Below are 23384 nucleotides of genomic sequence, written 5' to 3' on the forward strand. Positions count from 1 at the left end.
AGTATGTTTTCTGCACATCCAAAAGATCCCACAGTCAGTCAAGGATCATACAGTGAATAGTTTGGAGTGAAACAGCTGCCCTCCTTTTTAAACCCTGAGGTAATTGGACTCAATTAGAACTCGGATTTAGATAATCCAGACTCAACTTGGAATCTTCTATGGTGACTCGGTCTCAACTCTGGCGGCAACACTTGGGGCTCAAGACTCGACTGAGACTTAATTGTTTGGTGACTCAACTACAACACTGTTACCTGTACTGTATGTGCACATGCATTTGTATTAAGATTTAAAAAATGTAATAATTGTCAGATGATAGCTGATTGGTTCCCAGAGTGAATTGCAGCTTTTCTTTTAACTTATATTTTTTGCCTTTTTGTATTTATTTGATCGGACAGCTGAAGAGAGACAGGACATTTTGGGGAATAGAGAGCGGGGGAGGACATGCAGGAAATGGTCGACCAGCCGGGAATCGAACTGGCGACCCCTGCAACGAGGACTGTAGCCTCTGTATGTGGGGCATTCAGACCGCTAGGCCACCAGCGCCCCGCATTTCAGCTTTTCTGTGTGCAAACAAAACAGCTGAAACAGAGTTAGATAATAATACCAGGAATTAAAGGAGTACCAGAAAACTTGAGGCACCAAAAATCTTCCTTCCTAGCACACAATCTGCATCCATACAAAGATATCTGAACACACTGATCAGCTTATCAGTGTGGCCAAGTAAAATTGTAAGCCACATTATCGTATTGTTTCATCTCGCCGTACATTGAATGATTAGCACACCGCTTTTGCTATTTTAGTTGCGAACAGTGGGTTGTTACATTTTTTTTCCTTTCTTAGAATAATTTGAATCTGTTATTTTGTAAGAGTAAAAGCAAAACTGAAAGAAATGCCTGCTCAGTACCCTGGCCTTGTTACACAAAGGTAAAAAAAAAAACCTACACTAACCCATGAAATCTTTCCTGGGAGTGCTCAAAGACAATATTGATCCCCACAATGATGTATGTCACTGACAGATTAGCAAACAGGAGAAGCAGCAGCATTTTGTCAGAGGTGAGAGACTCAGCCCGGGACTTAACCCGTGCTTCCAGCAGAGACCACACTGTTCTCCAGTGTTTTCAAAGGGAGGACTCATCCATCCACCTGCTGTCTGCCAAAATCAATCATCCCATTATCTGCCCAATCCAAACAACCTGTCGCTAATCAGAAGTGGATGACAGTGTTAGCATGAGTAATGCATTCCTCCTCGGTTTCTGCTTCCAAATATGTTAGGATGTGCCATAAATGTTGTCTTAAGATAACTTTGGCGTCTACGTACCTGCAGGGGTTTTGTGTAGTTGCCAGTGTGCTACCGTTGTCGTCATGGGAATCTGTAAGTGTTTGATGGGTTCTGATTGTGTTTTCCAAGAGCTGAGGGCCGATTGTGTTTGCACAGATGCGTAAGGCTGTCAGGGTTGTCTACCAGATGTGACAGTGCTGGGAAAGCCAGTGATGGATGACCAGGAACTAGAAGAGACTGGTGTGGTTCTTACACTACTTGGTGCACTTTCAACCCCTACATGTGTGTGTGTATAAACGCTGCATGTGTGTTGAGCAGACTGGGTTTAGAACACTGAGTATAAGTGAGCATAGCTGAGAGGAGCTTAAGCCAATCAAACCTTTTAAAATTCGATTTTTCATGTTAGCAACGCATTCTTGGGATTCCTAATTGCCTCTTTTGTCCCTTTCAAAAATACAAAAGGTGGCCAAAAACAATGGCCAGAGTTTGCTTGAGTTCACGCACTTGTTCATTAGTGGAGCCTCAATGTCTGCTTCTTTTCACATCCCACCAAGCTGTAATACCACTGTTGGAGACACTGGAGATAGTGGAAACTCAGCTTCCTTAAGTGACACGTCAGCGAGCTTCATACAGTGGTTACACAACAGCAGCATCCAAGGGCCAAAGCACCAGCAGCACAACCCACTTACCAAAACCAAGAGGGGCCTTCATCGCACTGTGGACGCCACACTCCACGGCGAGCAGGCGGTGACCAAAAGGCACCAGTGCACAGGGCCTCAATTTGGATATGTGATGGGGCAACTGGTGCTAACATGCAAGAGCTGCATCCAATAAGCATCCATCCAATGGGTTTGGGAGAGAAGTGGCTCCTCACAAACACGCCTTTCATGTGGTCGTCGGTTTTAAGTGCTCTAATGCTCGGCGAGACACTGAGGCCTAGCGTGGGGAAATGGAACAATACATTTAACCACATGAAGCAAAGCGCCCAGGATTACTTCTGCACATATTTTCTCTCTCTCTCTTTCCTCTTTCATTGAATCGCAGTTTCACTCTTTGTCTTTCTCTCTCTCTCTGGAATCTTATTCTGTGCACACACATACATACTTGCCCTTGCAAATGAGCACCAGTATAAACAGGGAACCACTCTTAAATCCTCTTTACCCACAGGCAGAGACGCACTCAGTTGATGAAATATTACAAAATAAGGCTTATCTCTAATGCAGAAAGAGACGATTCCAACCAAAGCAAACCATTATAAGACAATAGAATGTAATGATAAGCTCTTTAAACAGTGAATTAAAGGAACTATTGCTAAATTTTTTTAATTTATTTATCTGATTTTTGGGTACGTTTGACACGAAAACATCTGTTTCTGCACAAGTGTATAAGAGAGGAACACTTGCGTGCACCCACAATCCAGTCTGAACCAGTGACAGTCACACTCTCTCCTCCTCCCTTCCTTTCATTTCATTCTATAAAGACAGATGTGCATACCAATGGGTTATCCATCCATCCATTAGAGAGAAGAATCCTCTGTCCTTCCGCTACCATCCTGCCTGCATCCCAGAACAAAACCAAAACAAAATAACACCTATAGGCAGACTCAACAACATGTCACCCTTAAGCTCATTCACCCAAAGCCCAGGCTCAGGTCTGCTCTCCTACAGTCGTGCAGCAGACCTGGGTCACCACCAGACTGAAGAATGGCTTTCACCCAAACATGTGTTGCTGTTACACACCACTGGAGATGGTATCTGCTGCTACAATTTCAGAGCTTGTTCAGTCTTTTTGCATGCTGGTGGTGGCTGAGCAGGTAGTTATGATGAATGTTGTGCCTGTCAAATGCAATCACCCATGCATATGTGCATTCGAATACACAAGTGCACTCTTTACTGTTCTTTAAAGGCGGTCATAAGTTATTCCGGAGAGTAATGATCGGCTCTAGTTATGCGTAGCCATAGATAAGTGAATTAAACATCGCTTTGTCTGACCACAAGCTTGTGAAAATCCAGGGCCAAATATTTGGTGGGACAGACACAGGACTGCGTCTGTCTCAGAGAGCCACTCAGAGGACAAGCACTGCAGAGACACAGACACTACGAAGCCCCCATGAAGACGATGACAGCTACATGATGCCACCGCATTGCACACACCATAACAGGCTGCGTCAGATGTACTTTAGTCAGGGCGTCCAGACATTCCTCAGGGGATATTTTTCTGCCTATTGTGTCCCTTCTCAATGTGCACATGTGAGTTTGATTTGCAATAAAAAACACATGGATTTCAAAATGAGAATTGGGTTGGAAAAAAAAAACGTCTCCCTTGTCAAAAAAGAGCGTACATATTTCCAAATGAGAAAAGGGAAGGAAAAATGCCCATGATGTGTTGAAGAAAAAAAGACATACTTATTTTAAAATAAGAATTGGATGGGGGGAAAAAAAGGCCCCTCCTTTGTCTAACACATAAAAAGGTAATCTCCAGTCAAGGAGTCTGTCAGGCTGCACGCTTAAAGCTTCCATTGTCGCTAATGCTGCTAATGTTTGCACTGGCTTGGTTTTAATCCAGACTCCACAACAACGTCAAATCCCCGTACTCACCCACATACATTCCATTCTCCACCCGCTTGAAGATGTCGAAGGCGTTCTCCACGTTGCCCTCTAAGATGTCGAACTTGACGTCGTAGGTGCCCAAGGTATGGGTCCCGTATGCTGGCACCGTCGTTCTCAGGAAGACAATTTCTGTCAGAAGATAATAATTAGACACATAAAAAGTGTTTCTGGCCTGCAGCTTTATTATCACACTGGGATTGTGTTGTTAAGCTAGCGCCTGCTCTTCCTTTGGTCTTTCTTTTTCTCTCCCTAAGACAAAGACAGTAAAGTTAGAAATGGAAAGGCCTGTGTTGTTTGTACATTGAGAGGGTCACATGAAGGTTGAGGCTTTTCAGTACTGTTCAGCGTTGCCTTTACACCCAGTCTCAGAGCTTACAAGAAATGACACAAGCTAAACTCCCCCTGACATTGAGCATGAGTGTGTGTGAAACTTGCGCTACATGCTAGCCAATAGATGCTTGTCAGCTGTCACTTTCTTCGACTGATTACCGAGCAGCATGGCGTTTACTGTACTCTCTGACTGCATGGAGGACATCATGGAAGAGCTAAATGGGAGTCAGAGGAAGTTGTAGGGATTTGGACAACTCCAGAGAAATACAGTTTGATGGGAGCTCTGAGATTAAGAGAGATAAAGTGGAGCTAACGAAATAACAGTGGAGGATCACACTGACATGAGAAACGACACAATATCGCATAGACTGTTACTTGTTTCCAAAGAATTTAACAGGACTTTCTTTTTTTTTTTTTTTATTCTACATGTATTTGTGAGCTAGTTATACATGTAGAAAAGGGGTTACTTTGAAGGTAATTATTTTTTATTTTATTGGTATGGCTTTTAAATAGTTCAGCACATTCACACAGTGGCTTTGTTCGTCTTAAATTCAGAGTGGGAGGCTAAAATTCTGCTACGAGATTATACTGCTGTGCTCCAGGGTGCAAATTGTGTAAAGTCAGGCTACCTGACATTCATTATCATTTCCTTCATTCATTATGAGTAACTGAAATCACATATAAGCCATATTACAGCTAATATTAGCATTCAACCATCCTAGCTAACGTTATGTTAGTAAGGAAATAATTCCTATCTTACTTTACATGACTTAAGACTTGTATTCTGTAACATTATCACAAAGTAATGTTAACACTAACCTTTTCTTAGCCGCTACAAATTGGCTAGGTGAAAGCTAATAATAGCACGTTACAACCATAGACTGTATAAATAATGGACGTAGTATCTGTGACGTCACCCATCTGTTCCTGAGCGCTGTTTTGAAGCCAATCGACGGCGGCAGCCATATTGGAAATGCGGAACTCAACCAGGCAGAGTGTGACGTAAAAAGGCGGGGTTTGAGCCTCCTAGCTAACAGCTATGTGTTCCCTTCCGGGAGTCACGTCAGTCATGTCCTTATTTGGGCAAAAACTTGTAATCTTTATATCTTCTGAACCGTCGCGTTAGAGAAAAATTCACCCACGTACAGTGTGTGCCAAGAGAGAAATTAGCTACGTAGAGCCAAGCCGTTTTTTGAACCAGGCTGTAAACATGTTTATTAATGCTGCAAATATCGTCTTTTTTGAATTGGTGTGTATGTGGTTTCCGGTGTTTCTGCAGCCAGCCCCAAGCGGATTCTCAATGTATTGCAGTTTATAACACTTCTGCATGGGTTTCATAGTTTGAGACCGGAGACCAGTTGTTGCTACTGGGTTATCAAAAAAAGATGATCTGATTTCCCTCCAGATTTTCACTATATGTCATCTATTCAGCTATTAGTCAATAAGGAAGCAATAATCTGTTCATGACGGTATTTTCAAAATGACAAGTTTGTATTTTCCGATTTCCCTTCTTACAAAGTTCCTTCAATGGATCTCGAGTATTTTTTCCCTCATCTTTTGCTGCATTCATTCATTTTCAGCATGAATTCACAGAAAAAACAGACTTGTACTTACCCTCTGGCTTGGTGAACTCTCTGAAGGTGGGCAGGGAAATGAAGGTGCGGGATATTGAGTGCGTGGGGTCCAGAGCACAGGCGACGTCATTTGGCTGACATGTCTTTAAACAGCGGATGGTGTCAGTGCGCTCAAGCCTCGCCACTCTAAAAGAGGAACAAACATACACACCCACACACAAAAAAAAGAGAGAAGACAAACACACACACGGCCTCTGACCTTTAGGTGATGTCTATAGAAAGACTTCAGAGTCGGCTTTTGTGGTTTTCAAAGGGCATCCTTGAGAGCAGGCCAGTGTGTAATCGAGAACTCAGTAAGACAACTCAAATGGCCGCCATGGACGTCAGCTACAGCAGTCAACATTAAAACAGTCAGATTTCTATGTGGCTTGGAGGGATAATGAACTGAAAATGGCCAAAAGGTTTATGCCGAAGCCAGACTTTGTAGCCTGTGGAGACAAGCTCTGCCATTGATGCGTTTCTGATGCACTATTTCAAGCTGTGTGGGAAATGAATTACTACACTCGGCGAGAATGATCCACAACCTGCTCAGGAAAATATTTGGATTTGCTGAACATCCCCGGCTTCACATCAGATAATCTCTTGAGGAGGATTTATGGGGCGGGGGAGTGTTCTAAAAGACTCCTAAATTGTGAGCAACATGACTAGACAACTCCCCAGCCTCTCCCCCCGAGGCAGCTCTCATCCTATTATTTAAGGCTTTGTTTATTTCACAGACTAATCACTGACAGGTCGGAGGGAATGGAGGGCCCCTGCTGGCTCCTAAAGCTAACGCCACCTAAAGTATTGCTATTCACTACCTGTCTGTGGCATAGGACTCAGAGAGGTTTTTGCAGCATTAACAAGCCCATAAATCAAGAGTTTTTTTCTTTGAAACCATGGGGAACTTGTGATTATAAAGCTCTATTGAAACAAAATAAAAGCCCTGACTTCAACATCCAAGATCTTAAATTGAAGCTTTGTCTTTGCAGAAGAGACAAGTCAGTACATGGTTATACTGGGTTATAAAAACAGCCAAGTTGCCATGTACAAGTCTACTTAATGTGTATGGCAGCCATATAGCCGCATTGTGAGTCATGTGAGCTGTGGATCTCTGGAGTTCCTCAGGGGACCTATAGGCTGCAGCTCAAAGCACAGGCCCGACTTGGGTTGCAGGGCTCCTTTCACAGAGAGCGAGGAGAGAAGCCCCTGACAAAAAGTCAAGCCACCACTGGGTAGGGGCTTGTAATTAGCAATTAGCGGGTGGGTCCAAGTTTTGCTTTGGCCCAGGCCAAACCCACAAAATGTTCTTCTAGTTTAAAATACTGCGGCCTGAGCTGCAGAAAGGCCTGAGCACGGCTCTAGAGGACGAGGTGAAAGCTCTGTTGGGGCAGAAAGTAAATTTATGAGAAGATAATGACCCAGGGTGAACTGCCCCCCCTTCACACAGATGGGCACATCAAAGCAGGCGCAGCAAGTGGAGCTAATTACAGCTCCATGTGTGTTTGTGCATGTGTATATCTGCAACAAAAAAGGCTTCTGTGTGTACGTTAACATGTGCATGTGTGTCTTTGTGCATGCAAACATGCTTGTGTATGTGTTTGTGCATGCACAGATGCACGTCCTCTTCATCGCTCCATGCCTCACGTGGCCCAGCCCAGGAGAAAAAACCCAATACTTTCAGACCAGAAAGAAAAACAGACTTTTTGGATGAAAGTCCTCTGGTCAAGCGTAAGGCCTTTTATTTTTTTGGTAATTATTATTTATAGTCGGCACATTGATAACGCCCCAACACAAACACTGCAGGGCATCATTCATTCTGTGCGCGGTGATGTTACTGCACCACAAATTGTTCAGACCACCGGCCAGAGCCCAGAGCCCCATAACTCAATGTCAGAGAGGAGGAAAAATCCTTCTGCGCGCCACTATGTTCTTATTTTAAGGATATCCCCACTAGGGACCGAGTGCATCCTTACTGGCCCTGACAGCTCAGGACAGGAGGAACCTACGACATCTGAATTTACAGTTATTATAAGCCACAGCCCTCGGGCAGCAGCCTCACAGCATGTCAGACTATTTATACCCTCTCCTGCTGGTGCACATTTCCCTCTCCTCTGCCACTGCATCCCATCGCATGTCACTTACTCAGCCTTCATTTGGGTTATCTGTCTGCTTTGGGGTTTACACCCGCAGTATGCAGTGGAAATCTGTGCATTTTACATTAAGCTGAAAATATAACAGGAGGTAAAGAGATGTGCATGAAAATAACCGCCACAGAAAGATGTATTTGTGGTGCATGGTAACCGATGTTTAGGAAGTGAGAGGAAGAATGCAATAAAAGGCTCAGTTTTGACTAGAATAATGGAGGTGTGGAATTACTTGACAGACATAAAGAGTGGCCAATTTTTGGGGATAAATGCACATCTAGCATAAAACTCAAGAGTTTGGCTCACAGATGTTAATAATGGGAACTGCTTTCTTGTGTTTTTGATTTAAATTTGTCAGGTTTGGTCTGTCTTATCAAACATAACTGCTGCAGGTGAACTTTAAAATCAACAGGAAAGATTTCTAACTGATAATAGCTAATAATGTTATCAATAAAAGTGTTTATAAGAGGGTTTAAAGACCTCGTGTGTAAACGTTTTACAGACTTTAGGAATGTTAATACCACTTTAAAAGCATGGATCATTTGATTCCCTCTCCATCAATGCCGTCTGAACAAAAGTCCCATGAAACTATGTGAGAAAATCTTCATGCCTCCATCTGTGATTCGTCCCTCACATTCCAGCTGCTCCCTTGGCTGCATTTGATTAAACCCCACAATGCACCATGATCAAGAACTGGATATGACTTGAACATGTGTTATTTCTATTTCAGATTTAATAGAAAACTGTTCATCCAACACATAAACCATAAAATACTGAAAACGTCAGACTGTATCATGCAACCATCATCAAATTACACTCAGTCATAGACAGACTCAAAACTTAACCATGACATTATTTACCCTGACCTAGAACGCCACCTAGCGGCTATCAGGAAGCCTTACCTCCAAGACAATACATTCAAGTGGACCTCATTTAGACTGCTGAGTATTGATCCTTATTTCTACTGTTAACAGCTGATTAAGTAAAATGCTAAAGTACTAAAAACTGAGCTTCTGATTTTGTGTTACTTTGTTATTTTTAAATCCACTCTTAAAAAATGATGTGTCATCTTAACACAATACTCAGGAAATAAGCCAAAACAGTTACCTAATGTGTAAATTGCAAAAAACAAGAATGAAAGAAATGTAAGTGATGACTGGTTGTGAAAAAAAATTCTGATCTTATAATAATCTCTACCTGTATATTTGTATTTGAATGTACCTCCCTTTACCATCAATGCAATCTCAGAACCAATCAGCAATTGCTTCCTTTTCCCTGCATGAAAAGTGGGTTTTTAAGCAGTAATCATCACTGTTAATTGCAGTGGAAGTTCAGTTTATGAGGAATTTACATGCTGCCTTTATGTTGCACATGTAAGTGCTGTCATTTCTTTGGTTTATTACATTCCTGGGATAGGAACGTATTTCATCTGTTTCAAGTACTTGTAGGCAATTCATCAGGAGACATACAGTGGGTACAGAAAGTATTCAGACCCCTTCACTGTTTCTACATTTTGTTATGTTACAGCCTTATTCCAAAATGGAATAAATTCCTTTTTTCCCTCAACATTCTCCACACAATACCCCATAATGACAAAGGGAAAAATGTTTTGTAGAAATTTTTGCAAATGAATTAAAAATAAGACACTCAAATATCGCATGTGCATAAGTATTCAGAGCCTTTGCTTTGAAACTCAGAATTGAACTCAGCTGCATTCTGTTTCCGAGACTTGTGGGATCAATGGAAGGATGAACGCAGCAATGTACAGAGAGACTCTTGACAAAAACCTGCTCCAGAGCGCTCTGGACCTCAAACTGCAGCAAAGGGTCACCTTCCAACAGGTCACTGATCCTAAGCACACAGCCAAGATAACAAAGGAGTGGCTTCAGGACAAGTCTCTGAATGTCCTTGAGTGGCCCAGCTAGAGTCCGGATTTGAACCTGATTGAACATCTCTGGAAAGACTTGAAAATAGCTGTGCACTGACGCTCCCCGTCCAACCTCATCAAGCTTGAAAGGATGTGAAAAGAAGGATGTGAAAAACTCCCCAAATCCAGGTGTGCTAAGCTTGTAGCATCATACTTGAGAAGACTGGAGGCTGTAATCACTGCCAAAGGTGCTTCAACAAAGTATTGAATAAAGGGTCTGAATACTTATGCACATGCGATATTTGAGTGTTTTATTTTTAATTCATTTGCAAAAATTTCTACAAAACATTTTTCACTTTGTCATTATGGAGTATTGTGTGGAGAATGTTGAGGGAAAAAAATAATTTAATCCATTTTGGAATAAGGCTGTAACATAAAAAAATTTAGAAAAAGTGAAGGGGTCTGAATACTTTCCGTACCCACTGTACATTTCACTCTGGCTCACTTCAGCAGTATGAACACAAAAACATATTTTCTTGTGACTTACTTACAATTTAGAGGTTTTAAGTTTGCCAATATATAAAAACATTCTACAAAATCCTAACTTTGTCAAATCCGTCCTGATCTGGGGAAGGTATCTGTTTACAGAGATTAATAAATCATAGTCAAATCACTGCTGATGGGAGCTGGGGTGTTATTACATTGGTATGTGTTACACCTGCTTTTGCTCTCCACACGGACTGTTTTTCCTGCATGCAACTAAAGCCTGCTGAAATGTGATTGGTCTGTTCAAATGTACTACAAAGGGAAACCAGAACACTCCCCATGCTACAAATCCAGACCCTATATAATTTTTATGTAGAATCTGTAAACAAAGATACCATCTATGTGGGTGAGTATGCTACACATATAAAGAGTACAACATATTTTTTCTGCATCTATCTTTGTCATATGTTCTGCAATCATTTGAATGTTACTGCATACTTTAGATTTCAAAAGACATAACTTATGGTTATCTGAGATGTATTTTGCTTATTTTGGTTTTGGAAACTTTGTTGGAGCATTTAAAATGACACATCGTTTTTTAAGAGTGTAACAGCTTGTGTGTAACCTTGCATAACTCTGGTGTTTATTCTAGAAGTGGGTTGTAAGGAACTCTAGGCTCCTCCTGGGTAACAAACACCAGCACTTTAGCGAGGTAAGTGCTACTTGCGCCGTAGCGCTTTAGGCTTAGCTCCACAGACAGCTCAAAGTCCTGCGGCTCCTTGATGAGCTTTGCCACCGACATCACACCGCCGGTGGGCACCCGCCCCGTCTTGAAGAAACCATCCTCGTTGCCAGCAATGATAGCAATCTGGAGGACATCGCCAAGCGCACTTTGGGAGGGGCCCATGCGGAAGATGTTGGTGGCGACGGGGATGTTGGTGGGGAAGGTGAGGTAGTAGTAGGTTATTTTCAATGGCATGGTCAGGCAGTCCGAAGAGCCATTGCAAAGCAAGCGTTCGCATCGACTGCAGAGAGAGGAGGATGGGGGACAAAAAGGACAATACGGGACATAACAAAACAGGCACAGAGAGAAAAAGAAAGAGAAAGAGAGACCGGGTGTGAATTTTACATTTGCCGTGCATAGCATGCAGTGTGAGGCCACTTCACAGGCCAGTCATGGTGCCCTCTGTGGGAGCATGCAAGACGTTCTGTCACTAGGTGATCAAACACAGCCTCTACTGTAAATGAGCAAATCAGAAAATATCCATGTGCATTTCATCCTTCTGAAACAACATGCTACAGCCGGCATCTCGTCTGAAGGCATTCCAGCTTTGTGCAAACTGGACATGCAGAGCCTTGATCCAAACATTTGAATGAGGGTCAGTTAAGAAGGCCTGAAGGTGGTCACTGATGGAGTAATAGCTTTTGATAGGATGATTGATCAACTTCAGACTCATCGGTGAGGAACATGGTCCTCGCTCTATGAGTGTTTATGCAGCTTCAGTTTTCTGTCAGTATTCACATTTTTAATGTCTATTTAATTATTCTCATGTTGGTATGAAAACAGGCAACACATAAAATCACAAAGCTATGAAAATAATATTCTAAAGCTCCTGTGAAGAGTTATTAGCAGGTTATGTGACAGAATGATATTTCTACATGACCTACAAAAACAAACCAGACCATCAGTGACGAGACTGATTATTTCTATTCAGTTACTTTTAACACTCGCATATCTTCTGTGAGTGCACAGTGTCAAGACCTTTCTGGATAGAGTTTCATAAAACATTAAAAGTATACTTAATATTGACCTGCCCTTGCAGTTTACTTCATTGTTCTTTGGAAGTGTAGATTTCAAGGCAAGGCCCAATGTAGGGATGTACAATAAATTGATTTAATCGTTTAATTCGCATTTTTTGTTTCAGGCGATTTAAAAAAAAGAAAATCTAGATTTACTCCGTGACCTCCTCAGTTTTTAAGGAGGTTTATTCTAGAAAAGACATTTTTTTTTCCAGAGAAGGTACTTTAATTGTTCCTTTTTTTAAGTAGTTTTGTTTCATGTTACTTAATGTCACAGTCAAAGAAATGATTATTTTTATGAGATGGAAATTTCAGTCTCTTTAAGTTGTACTGTAGCTTTGTTTCAAGCTAGACATCTAGCTGAAAGTTACACTGCTTTTATTACTATTTTCAGGGGAAAAACACAAAATCGATTAAAATCGTAAATTGAGCTTTTTGTAAAAAAATTGGGGATTTTATTCCTAGGCCATATCGCCCAGCCCTAGCCCAATGATAAAATCCTGTTTGGCATTTTGAGATGTGCTTGTAAAAAAAGGCATTGCAAGGTGCTGGTTACTTCCTTAACCCCCACAATACAGGAGTGGATTGATATAGGGAATTATATTTATGTTATGGAAAGGATTACTCTATGTGTGCGACTTCAGAGGGAGGTGTTTATCAAACTCTGGACCAAATGGACTAAATATGTAAAATTCCTACAGGTGGATTTCATGGTTGTTACCCTCCAAGGGCCCTTGTGACACTGTCCTGTCTTAGCAAATGACATGTTGTTGTTATTGTTTTTTTTGTGTGTGTTTCATTTTCTGTCATTTGTTTCTCCCTGATATGCTCCTGGTCACTCTAATGTTTACATATTGTCTCTCCCAGGGTTCATTTAGTTTAAATAATCTTTCAAATCTGAGGACTGCAGAGGACATTAACATAATTATCTCTTTAATATCTCACTACTCTGTATTAAAAACTGCCAAAGTTCCTGCAGGACTTCATGTTTTGTTATATGACTGTTTGTGTCTTGTATTGTTCTTTCTGTGTTTTTAGAATAATTTGTTCTGTACTGTTTCTTGTTTCTGACTTTGTTTGTATTGTATTGAATCAACACTGAATAATGAACTTGTGTTTGTGTGTACTTTTCAGTCTCAGTGGGTGCACTAGACAACACTCAGTGTACTCACGTGTCTCCCACACGTCTGTAGTTGCCGGGACAGTCAAAGGACAGGCATCTGAATCCTCCCTGTACATTGAAGCAGCTCTCATTCTCTGTGCACGTGTGTAGTCCTGCCACACATTCATCAACATCTGGGAGGGGAAATGTGTAAAAATGTGATTCCAAATTATTCATAATCATCAATGACTTGTATTACAGTAGATACAGGCTTAATGTGGCTTTACACTACAGACAGCTTACCCTGACAGCTGCGCCCATTCTGAGCCAAAGTGTAGCCGTTGGCGGGGCAGGAACAGTGGAAGCTGCCAGGAGTGTTGTGACAGCGATAAGAGCAAATATGACCTCCAGTGGGCAGAGCGCACTCATCTATGTCTGAAAATGTTACAGAGACGGACAAAACAAGACAAATTAGAAAACAGAGTTAAAAAAATGTATACCTCAAACACCTTAGGAGTTTGAAAATCTGTCATGTTCTTACTCTGAAGTTTCAAAGAATCCACTGAACACAAGAAAAAACTTAGTACTCTTTGGGATATGTAAGAAAAAAAATTTAAGTTATATTTTTGGGGCTTTTATGCCACAGACGATGGGACAGTGGATAGATTAGGAAACAAGGAAAGATGTAAGGACATGTGGGAAAGGAGCTGCAGGTTGGAATCAAACCCAAGCCGCCAGCTGAAGGACTACAGCCTCTGTACATGGGGGGCATGACCCAGCCACCAGGCTAAACCGGTGCCACAAGATGCATTGAAAGTATTTCAGTTGTTCCGCTTTACCTTCACATGTCATGCCATCGATGTCACTGAGCTGGTAGCCACGGCGACAGTAACATTGGTAGGAGCCGTACACGTTGGCACACTCTTGACTGCATGGGTTCGCCTCACATTCATTCAAATCTACACAGAAAGAAGATTAGAGATAGTCAGGAGGAGGAGAAGACATCCATGTTTAGATATCCATGACAGAGTGATGGATCCAGTTCTGTCTATTTGGGTATGAGCAGATACAGGAGCAGTTGATTTTATTGTATGCATTTTATTTCATTTTTCTGATCTTATTTTATTGATTTGATCATAATGATTTTACTTTTAAGGTGTCACATCCCTTTCCTTTCCACTTATACCTATTGTTGTTGTTTTCTGTCGCTCCTTTCTTTTGTGAAGCACTTTAGGCTGAATGCTTGAATGTATGAAAGTTGCTATATAAAATAAAAATTAGTTGAGTTGAGTAAAACTATTTTGCCTGATGAAGAATTTGCATGAAATGTCCAGTGCTAAGTTTTGCAAACATTTAAAAAACAGTTTCAGGCATGAGAATATAATGCAATTATCAAAACCATACGGATATTGAAATGAATGTGTCAGCTGTGATGAAACCCAAAAGGTAGACCAGCTCAGACCTGAAAAGGTGTTTTTATTGTTGCAGTCACTAGTACTATAAGCCCTGTGAGGCCTGTAGTACACCAACACATAATGAGTACTGTACAAAAGTATGATGTCCGTCTTACCGTCACAATTCCTGCCATCAGCTGAAAGCTTGAAGCCGGTAGTGCAGCTACACTTGTATGACCCCAGAGTGTTCTCACACTTATGAGCACACAGGCGGCCGGGGTAGTGCCTGCATTCATTTACATCTAAAAAACACAAAATGTCACCAAGGGAAGCTTTGATTTCTCTCATGCACGTATTGACCTGCTCTATTAGATCAATATATGCATGTTTTAATTACATACAAAAGGAAAAAGGCTCCTTGTATGAGTTTGTAAAATGTTATCGCCCACACTTACCCTCACAGACTCTGCTGATGCTGTTGAAGATGTATCCAGACTCACACTCGCAGCGGTACGAGCCCACCAGGTTAATACAGCCATGACCCTCACAGACCTTCTCAAGGCCTTTACACTCATCAATGTCTGGAGACAGAGACGCAAATATGAGAAAACACAACAACATGGAGCTCATCTATATCCTTACTGTGTGTATTTATTACTGCTGTTCACAGTTTGGATAAGTTACTATTGCTATATTTATTTACTTCCTGTTAAAAAAATGTTAAACCACTACATATTCATTAGTGTATAGCCTGTTTAAATTCATGATCCCGACCATCTATCCTATTTCTAATAGCATTATTCTGCTTTACATTCTATCATTTTATTCTTAAGTTTTTACGATCACACTTCATTATACTAGATGACTTTGATTCCCTTCAATTTCTTACACGGTTGTCCTTTAATACACAGTGTTTCGATCTTTGCTGGTGTGAGCCTGAGATTCACTACTTTTACTGCACTGGAAAATTCACTGTAACTGAGATTTTGACAATAAGGATCTTAAACTCAATCTTCGCAGATCAGTGAGGAGCTTTTTAAATCTATACTCCATTCCTCGGTCGTACCAACACAGCGTGTGCCCTCCTCATTGAGGTGGTATCCTCGTCCACAGTTCACAGAGTTCCTCTGGCAGGTGTAAGAGCCAACGTTGTTAATGCAGATGTGCCCTCTTTGGCATGGGCCCGCCTGACTCACACATTCATTGATATCTAAAAACAAACAGACAGTAAGACGTCAAATCAGGAATGCATTGCTCTGGTCTGTTCTATACAAGATGGGGTAAAAAAAAAATGGATGAACTTGTTCGTCTCTGTAGAAGATTGGGAAATGGCTTTATTAAATACTTGATACTGATTGGTCCCTTGACAATGGTTAATGACTCTGAACAGCAATGGGAAAACCAAAGACAGCGCACAGACGTCAAATCCATCTGTGGAAAGAAGTTATGGCACATCCAGTGTACCATTTAAGATTTCACCTCTTCCAAATTGAGATTGGTGAATGGCACCAGCAGAGAAAAGAAGACAGGAGACAGTGAGGAAAAGCAAGGGATGATCCAATCACATTGAAGGAAACAGACACAAAGCAATCACAATCTACAACACAGTGTGGGTTTTGGTAGTGTTACAGGACTGGTGGAGTGAGAATAAAATGCTGAAAGAAAAGTTATGTGGGAGAAGACCTTATACAGGTAGTGCTGTTATTTTCTTATTTTCTTATCTGAGTGTTAAAACTCTCATGTTTAGACTTCTGTTATGTCCTCAGCCTCAAGGAAACCTAGACACAACTTAGTGTATGACCTCCACTCTTCCCACTGCATGGAGAACCAGCAGCACAGGTTGGATTCAAGTAAAGCAGCAGTTTTGATAAACTGAGGAGATGGATCAAAAGATGTCTGAGTAAACCCTAAACTTCCCTAACAGAAAACTAAACCTTAAACAAATGACAAAAACTTTACCTGAGCTCCGAGGACAAAGAGGATCAAACAAAAAGGCCACTCACTCTTACTCTGCTGCTAAGTGTGCTCTATATTTACAGTGATCCTACCCACAAAATAATGGCAAGCTGACATTTAATCAAACAATCTATCAATCAAAATCTAAATGAACTCTATCTGAAAATGAGGCCTTTCCACAGTTTGCACAGAGGTTAGTGTTCAAATACACAGTCTAAAGCTGGTCTGTTGGAAGTGGCAGGAGAAGGAGTGAGCAGGCTGAGATTTTAAACCAGTGAAGTCCAACCTCATCCAATCAGGAAGCAGCAATTTGGTTTGAAATGGCCAATCAGAGGCCACACCTGCATCAGCACCTAATTCTTTGGCACACACCCACACACAGAACACCCCCAACACTCTGCAGAGGAAGAGACAGAGCTGCACAGCACAACAGGAACAGTTCACTAAACATATGATCTAGTAAGTTTACTGGGAAGAAATCCATTGACCAGATACTTCAAGTTCTGCATCATTGTGTCTACCTCCGTACTACACCTGCTGCAGGAAAACTGAAAAATCCACATGCACATATTTTTTTGGGGGGTGGGGTTATTTTGAAGGTCTGTTGTAATAAAGTGCTCACCAATACAGCTGCCGAGGGCATCCTGGATGAAGCCAGGTCCACACGTTGTCTTCGGGAGACAACGAAACGACCCCTGTGTATTTTGGCAATCAAACTCTGGTCCACAGTTATGGATCATAGTCTCACACTCGTCAATATCTGGGTGAGGGAATGACACGAGAACAGCCATTGAGTACACACTGTGTTGAAACACGGTGGTGAAAGGAAACCAGGGTCAGTCAGACAGACCTTTGCAGTTGTTGGTGTCAGTGAGTTCATAGCCGGTGCCACAGCTGACCTCTCTCTGACAGCGGAAAGAGCCCTCCAGGTTGATACAGCGTTCTCCTACACGGCAGTTACTGGCTCCCAGCAGGCACTCATTGATATCTGTGAGTATTTGAAGGTTCTTTTTCATTCTCATTGAAGACTTAAAAACATACAATTCAAATGTAAAGACAGAGTAGAGGATAACCTACCCTCACAGCTCCTTCCGTCTGGTTTGAGTTTGTAACCTTTGGTGCATGCACAGGTCATATTGCCCACACAGATATGAGCACACTTCCCTAAAAAGAACAAAGTAAGCTGTTTATAGCTGACACTGTAGTTTCAGGATTGAACAATTTAGTCACAGAATTTTTTTTCTTTGTGTAAATGTATTCCATACCATCACACGGATCACTTAGCACTGAATTATCTCCATTTTCCTCGGTTTCATCCTGGTTTGGTACTATGTGAAGGAACAAAAACATACTTGTGAGTTTAAAACACAGAATGCATCTCACATTTCACATTGTGTATCTCTTTTTTACATTTAGAAGAAGCTTGAAGACCATTAAATATTTTGGCAAAGTTTTACCATGTTCAAAAACTGACCGGCAATGACCATAATGCAACCACCAAAGACATACACCAGGGGGCAGTGTTGGCCTAGATGACACTAATATACTTACATTTGATGCCTTTGTTTTGACATTCAATTTGTTTCTTGTGTTTCACCCTTTAACAATCTAAAGCAATGACCTTGCAAATTCAACAGGGGGCAGTGTGGCGTTTTATATTTACACTTATGTGTTTCCAATTTATTTCCCCTCCTCTTAATCAACCACCATGTGTGTCCAACAGGGGGCAGCAGAGATTTATCTTGGACAACACAGGGCAGATGGTACATCTGATATCTACACTTTGAGCCTCTGTTTTCGAGCAGAAAGAAGCCCCAGCCTCAAATTAGGTTGCTATTTTACAAACTCCTTTATCAAGTAAGCAATAGCAAAAAAACAATGACCAAGAGGAGGCAGTGTTGGCCTGTAATTGACAACACCAGCTACACTCTTTACTTATTGTTAATGCCTCTATTTTATAGCAAAACAGCTCTGAAACTCCTAATTATATTGCTATTTTTATACCTTCTTGGAAAACTTAAAGCAACAACGTAAAAGCAATGACTGTTTGCATTCGTGGAATTTTCATAGTCTTATATATATGTATGTAAGAATGTTTAACTCTTGTATTCTCTTCCAGTCTCAGTCTCAGGGGCAGAGTAACTTCTCCTGAGTCAGCTGTGGCTACGGGGGGGATAGATGAGACAGGGTCAGTGTAGTAATCAAGCTCTCTCCCCCTGTTCCTGTCTTTATCTGTGTGTTGTGACCAACTTACTGTCTCAAGACTAGAGCACAGCTCTTCTTCCCAATTGTTTTGTTTCCTATTGTCCAAATATGGTTATCTAACTGTAGTGTCGTCTTTGGGGGGGAATAAAGGTACATGCCTGAGGATTTGTCTGGCAGAACTGACTTGGCATTGCTCTGCACTCTCCTGCCTGTGTACTGTTATGTTATTTCTCCTTGATCAAGTTCTACATAAACTATTGCAACGTAAGCCGTCAGAGTCTCCCGAGTCTTCTGTGTCCAGTCCAGTTTATTTGTGAATGCCATCACACTTAATGCCTATTTTTTCTAGAATAACAGGCCCAAGACTTTGATTTATGTTTTTGTTTTTTTTACCTCTGCAGAAATGACCAAAATGCAATGACTGTTTAGATTCAGCAGGGGCAGTGTTTGCCGAAGTTCAAAAGAACACATACTCTTGATATTAACATTTAGAACCTCTATTTTAGTGTAAAATATCAACCATTCAACCTTAAAACATGTTGCTATATTTGTGTACTCCTCTAACAAGGGATGCAATGACCATATATGTCCAACACAGGGCAGTGATGGCCTATGTTTGAAATAACAGTGGCCCATTATATCTAAGCTTAAAGCCTCTGTTTTAGAAAAGCAGTGATAAAACCTTCATGTATGATGCTTTTTTAACCTCCTGTAGTATCTAAAACAATGATAATGCAATTCCCACATACATCCAGTGTGATGCGGTGTTGTTGTTTTTTTTTATTAACACCAGTAACACATGAAGATAATTTGTTTTACCTATTAACCAAAAAGCCATGTGCATCCAGCTTTGTTAGCTTCTTAAATCAAACTGTTCTTCCCTCTTACATTTTTACCCCCAATGTTTGGAGATTCTGGACATATTTTGGAAACGTACTAATTTAAGCTGCTTTCCAAGAAGCCAGTTACCTCCTCAAATCCAAACAAACTCAAGGAATAAAGGTATATTTAGCCTACTTCATCCCTGTTTGTTTTCACACCCACATTCAATTCGTCCAGCGGCTGCAACCGGGTTGTCTTGGGCTATAAACTCGCAGCAAGCCCTGGATACCAGACCACACTGGTAGCCCACGGACAGGTTGTGGTCACAAGGAAGGCCCTGCCCCTTGGCGGCCTTCCCCAGAAGACAACAGTCACAGCACATCTGCAGAAGAAACGATAGAAAATAGTAGAAAAAGGTGCATTATGAAAAAAAAGAGAGAGAGATAAAACAATGTCACACGTAAGTATTTTCAACAACCGCCCAAGCTCACTTCTGCATCTCTGAAACAAAACCTCCAGATCAAAGAAAAGGATATTAAAGGGTGATGCTGGTTGGTAAAGCACTGCAGGTTTTTAGAGTAAAAAGGAGGAGGTGTACTTCACACAGAAACACAAGCTCTCAATCAACCAGACAGGCAGAGAGGAAATGATTGAGAAGCCAAGCTGACTGACAGGCTTCAGACAGACTGACAGACAGGCAGGTGAAATGCAGAGAGTCGGTAAGAAGCTGGACTGACAGACAGTGATGAGATGACATCATCCCCTCTGGCAGAAGCAGACTCTATCAATCATTATGGCAGCCAGGTAATGTAAGTCTGTGGAGGGGGGGATGATGAAAGGTGCAGAGTGTGGGGGATGGGTGTGTTTGTGTTTTACTTTGTGCAATAAGGGTATATACCTGAAATGAAACCATGTGTGGCATATTTGGTTGATTTTAAGATAGCACGACTGGATGCGTGCCTTAAATCTGCCATCAGACTTCTAATGCTGCTTGGGCTGTGTTGAGTCTATGTGGGTGTAAATCTGTGTAACATGACACTGTCCCAGAAAACTTTAGGGTTTTGGAACCGGAAACTTTCCAGAGCAGAGTAAACAGAAGAAGCTGTATCTACTTGAAGACTTTACATGTTTGAAAACCGTGCAAACTAAAGAGCCCACAAACAGAAAGTGATCCTTTTCTGATTGAACGGGAGTGATTTTAATCTGATTAAAATTCCATATCAGCAGGGCTCCCTAAACCGGGGTAGGCCACATTTTTCCATAACCTGTCCTCGACACTGTACTTCTCCTTAACTATACACAGAGATTTAGCACTCTCAAAATGGTAGTCATATATTTTGGTCAAATCTTTCCCACAGTAGTAAGTGTGGGCAACAAATGAACTTCTAATGAGAGTGATTTTCCATTCACTAGATTGTAAGATAATGACTCTTAATGAATGCAAACTGCATGTATGGATGCTTGTATTGACAAATGTCTCAGAGAAGATCAACTGAAAATGTCATATCATAACAAGTATGTGTTTACGGCTTGTTAAAATATATGGTTTGACACTTAAAGAAAATACTGCATATTAACCTATGCTTATTAACTATCTTAGTGAGTTAGAAAAGTAGCAGTCTGTTCAAGCACCACATCATAACCAGGAGATGGTTAGCTTAGCATAGCACCATGAGACAGGAGGAGTTTTAGCCTAGCTCCATTGAACTCAAAACTTTTATACTACTATTTCTAAACCTTGCTTGTTAACATGCTATGCTAATGTTTCTGTACTGATGTTTATGCCCTTACTATTATTTAGCAGCATCCACCAGATGGGCAGCCAAAAAATAGTCATGCACATAATTGCATAAACTCTCATTTGACAATTTATCTTAACCTTAAAGCTGCTGTTGGTAGTCGTGATATAAACATCAGTTCGGAAAGAGATTTCGAATGTCAACTCTACCCCTCCCCTCTCTGCTCCTGTAACCCCGCCCACAAAAGATCGTTGAACGCTTTCTATGAGGAAGTAGTGGCTTCCCAGCTAATCAGGGCGACGTAGTGGGGCCACCACTCGACCAATCAGGACAGAGGATTGGGGAGTAGCTATGATTGGTCCGTCATAACAGGAACGAGGGGAATAATAACATTGCTTGATACAAAGGCATTGGAAAACACAGAGATTTCGCGATAGTCTCAAATTACTTCACTTACAGATGAGTTCCGATTAGTATTATGACCTTTTCTCCAAACCCAGCAGAAAAAAGTAACGTTTTTTGACACCATTCCAACCAACAGCTGCTTTAAGGGGGAGGCACGTTACCTGTTTCCTTCTGTGTCTAGCCTTAATGCTATGTGAATCAAACCATCTCCTAGTTTTAGCAACCTTGCTAACATAAACATACTTGACAGGAGTGTGAATCTTCTTAGCTAGCTAATTCTCAGCTAGAAAGCAACTATGCTTATTGTTGAAAATGATTTATCAAAGTCATTTATTTAGTTTCTTTACATTTAAATTTCAGCCTCAGATTAACAGCTAACAGTGTTATTTGTGAATTCCTTAGCAAGGTCAGGAATAGGTCTGCACAATAGGAGAAAAAAATGTGATGTGTGATTACATTGTTCAAAATTACTGTGATAAAGATACAAAGTGCTATAAATTGAAAAATATTAGCATATAATAACATGAGCATACTAGCTAAAATTCCCTGTTTGTAAGTCTATCTGCTATAATCTTTATGTTTTACACAATAGGCGTGTTAACAACATGTCCCTCCTGACACCAAAGACAATCCAAATAGCTATTTAGTAGAAATTATTCAGAGGGAAGCTAACAGTATTCTTATTTCTTGTGATAAACTCAGTTTTTTAGATGTGTTTTTATGTAAATTGTGATGACAAATAGATCCCAATTAATTGTGCAATCCTAGTGGGTAATGTCATTACTTGTTTTTATAATGTAATCAGGGCCTTTTGTATAAAGAAGTGCATCCATAACTTACTGAGCCATCATAATCCCCTGAGATTACATGAATGAATCTCCCTCTTGTTTGTATCTTTTGTCTTATTAATGTTACCCTGGCACAGGTAAGCATGAGCCACCACCTGCATTTTACAACAGATCAAGTAAAGACAGGCTGTCTCGCTGTCAATTATCTCATCCTCTCGAGACAGTGCAAAACTTGCATCCAAGTCTTTTTATATTCTGCCAAGCCTTCATCTCTGCGACGTGTTGAAATGAATTATGTTGTGAAAATAAAGGGGCACATTGAGAGACGGAAAACATAGATGGGCTGAAAAGTGCTTGGACGTGCGCCCGTGGAAGATCCTGGAGTCAGAGCTAAATTTATAATGTATAATGTATCTGACAGCAACAAGCTTCATTCCTCCCTGGAGTGACATGCCTCATCCTGTTCATGGCACACACACATATTCAAGCGCACACACACAAAAAAAACTCACAGATACACTATATCCCTCATTAATCATTGGCCCTCTAAACTGTCTGTCCAGCAGAGTGATATACTGAACATAGATTGGCAGAGTGATATACTGAACATAGATTGAGTTAAGGGAGATTTTGATGCACACAGTGATTGATTTTGCCCTTTTTTTGTCCTCTGCACTCACACCCAACATATGTGGTCCCAACACACCTTTGTAGTCTTGGTCTCACAGGTGTTGGTGAACAAAGAATCGCACGCTCCCAGGTCTTTGGCCATGTTGATGCCAGTGTTGCACATGCTATCCTCCAGGACTGCAACACAGCACTGCTCCTGCACAATCCTGTCA

The 23384-nt window shown here is 41.1% G+C and overlaps 1 protein-coding gene across 2 annotated transcripts in view; it reads right to left on the reverse strand.

Annotated features, from left to right (window-relative positions):
• Positions 1-23384, reverse strand: part of fbln1 (fibulin 1) — a 41719-nt gene that overhangs the window by 8725 nt on the left and 9610 nt on the right. The window contains exons 3-16 of one of the 2 annotated variants that reach the window (XM_034686592.1): positions 23249-23378; positions 19833-19992; positions 17849-17911; positions 17661-17747; positions 17434-17571; positions 17206-17343; positions 15694-15837; positions 15083-15208; positions 14804-14929; positions 14073-14192; positions 13537-13668; positions 13304-13427; positions 5833-5978; positions 3877-4017 (exon numbers count right to left, since the gene is read on the reverse strand). In XM_034686592.1, the coding sequence (XP_034542483.1) occupies positions 3877-4017; positions 5833-5978; positions 13304-13427; positions 13537-13668; positions 14073-14192; positions 14804-14929; positions 15083-15208; positions 15694-15837; positions 17206-17343; positions 17434-17571; positions 17661-17747; positions 17849-17911; positions 19833-19992; positions 23249-23378 (1775 nt within the window). Of the gene's footprint in view, positions 1-3876; positions 4018-5832; positions 5979-8693; positions 11357-13303; positions 13428-13536; positions 13669-14072; positions 14193-14803; positions 14930-15082; positions 15209-15693; positions 15838-17205; positions 17344-17433; positions 17572-17660; positions 17748-17848; positions 17912-19832; positions 19993-23248; positions 23379-23384 lie in introns of those variants that run through there. The other variant, XM_034686593.1, reaches the window with a different exon arrangement.

This window comes from Notolabrus celidotus, chromosome 6 (assembly GCF_009762535.1).
Source record: "Notolabrus celidotus isolate fNotCel1 chromosome 6, fNotCel1.pri, whole genome shotgun sequence".
Lineage (NCBI taxonomy): Eukaryota > Metazoa > Chordata > Actinopteri > Labriformes > Labridae > Notolabrus > Notolabrus celidotus.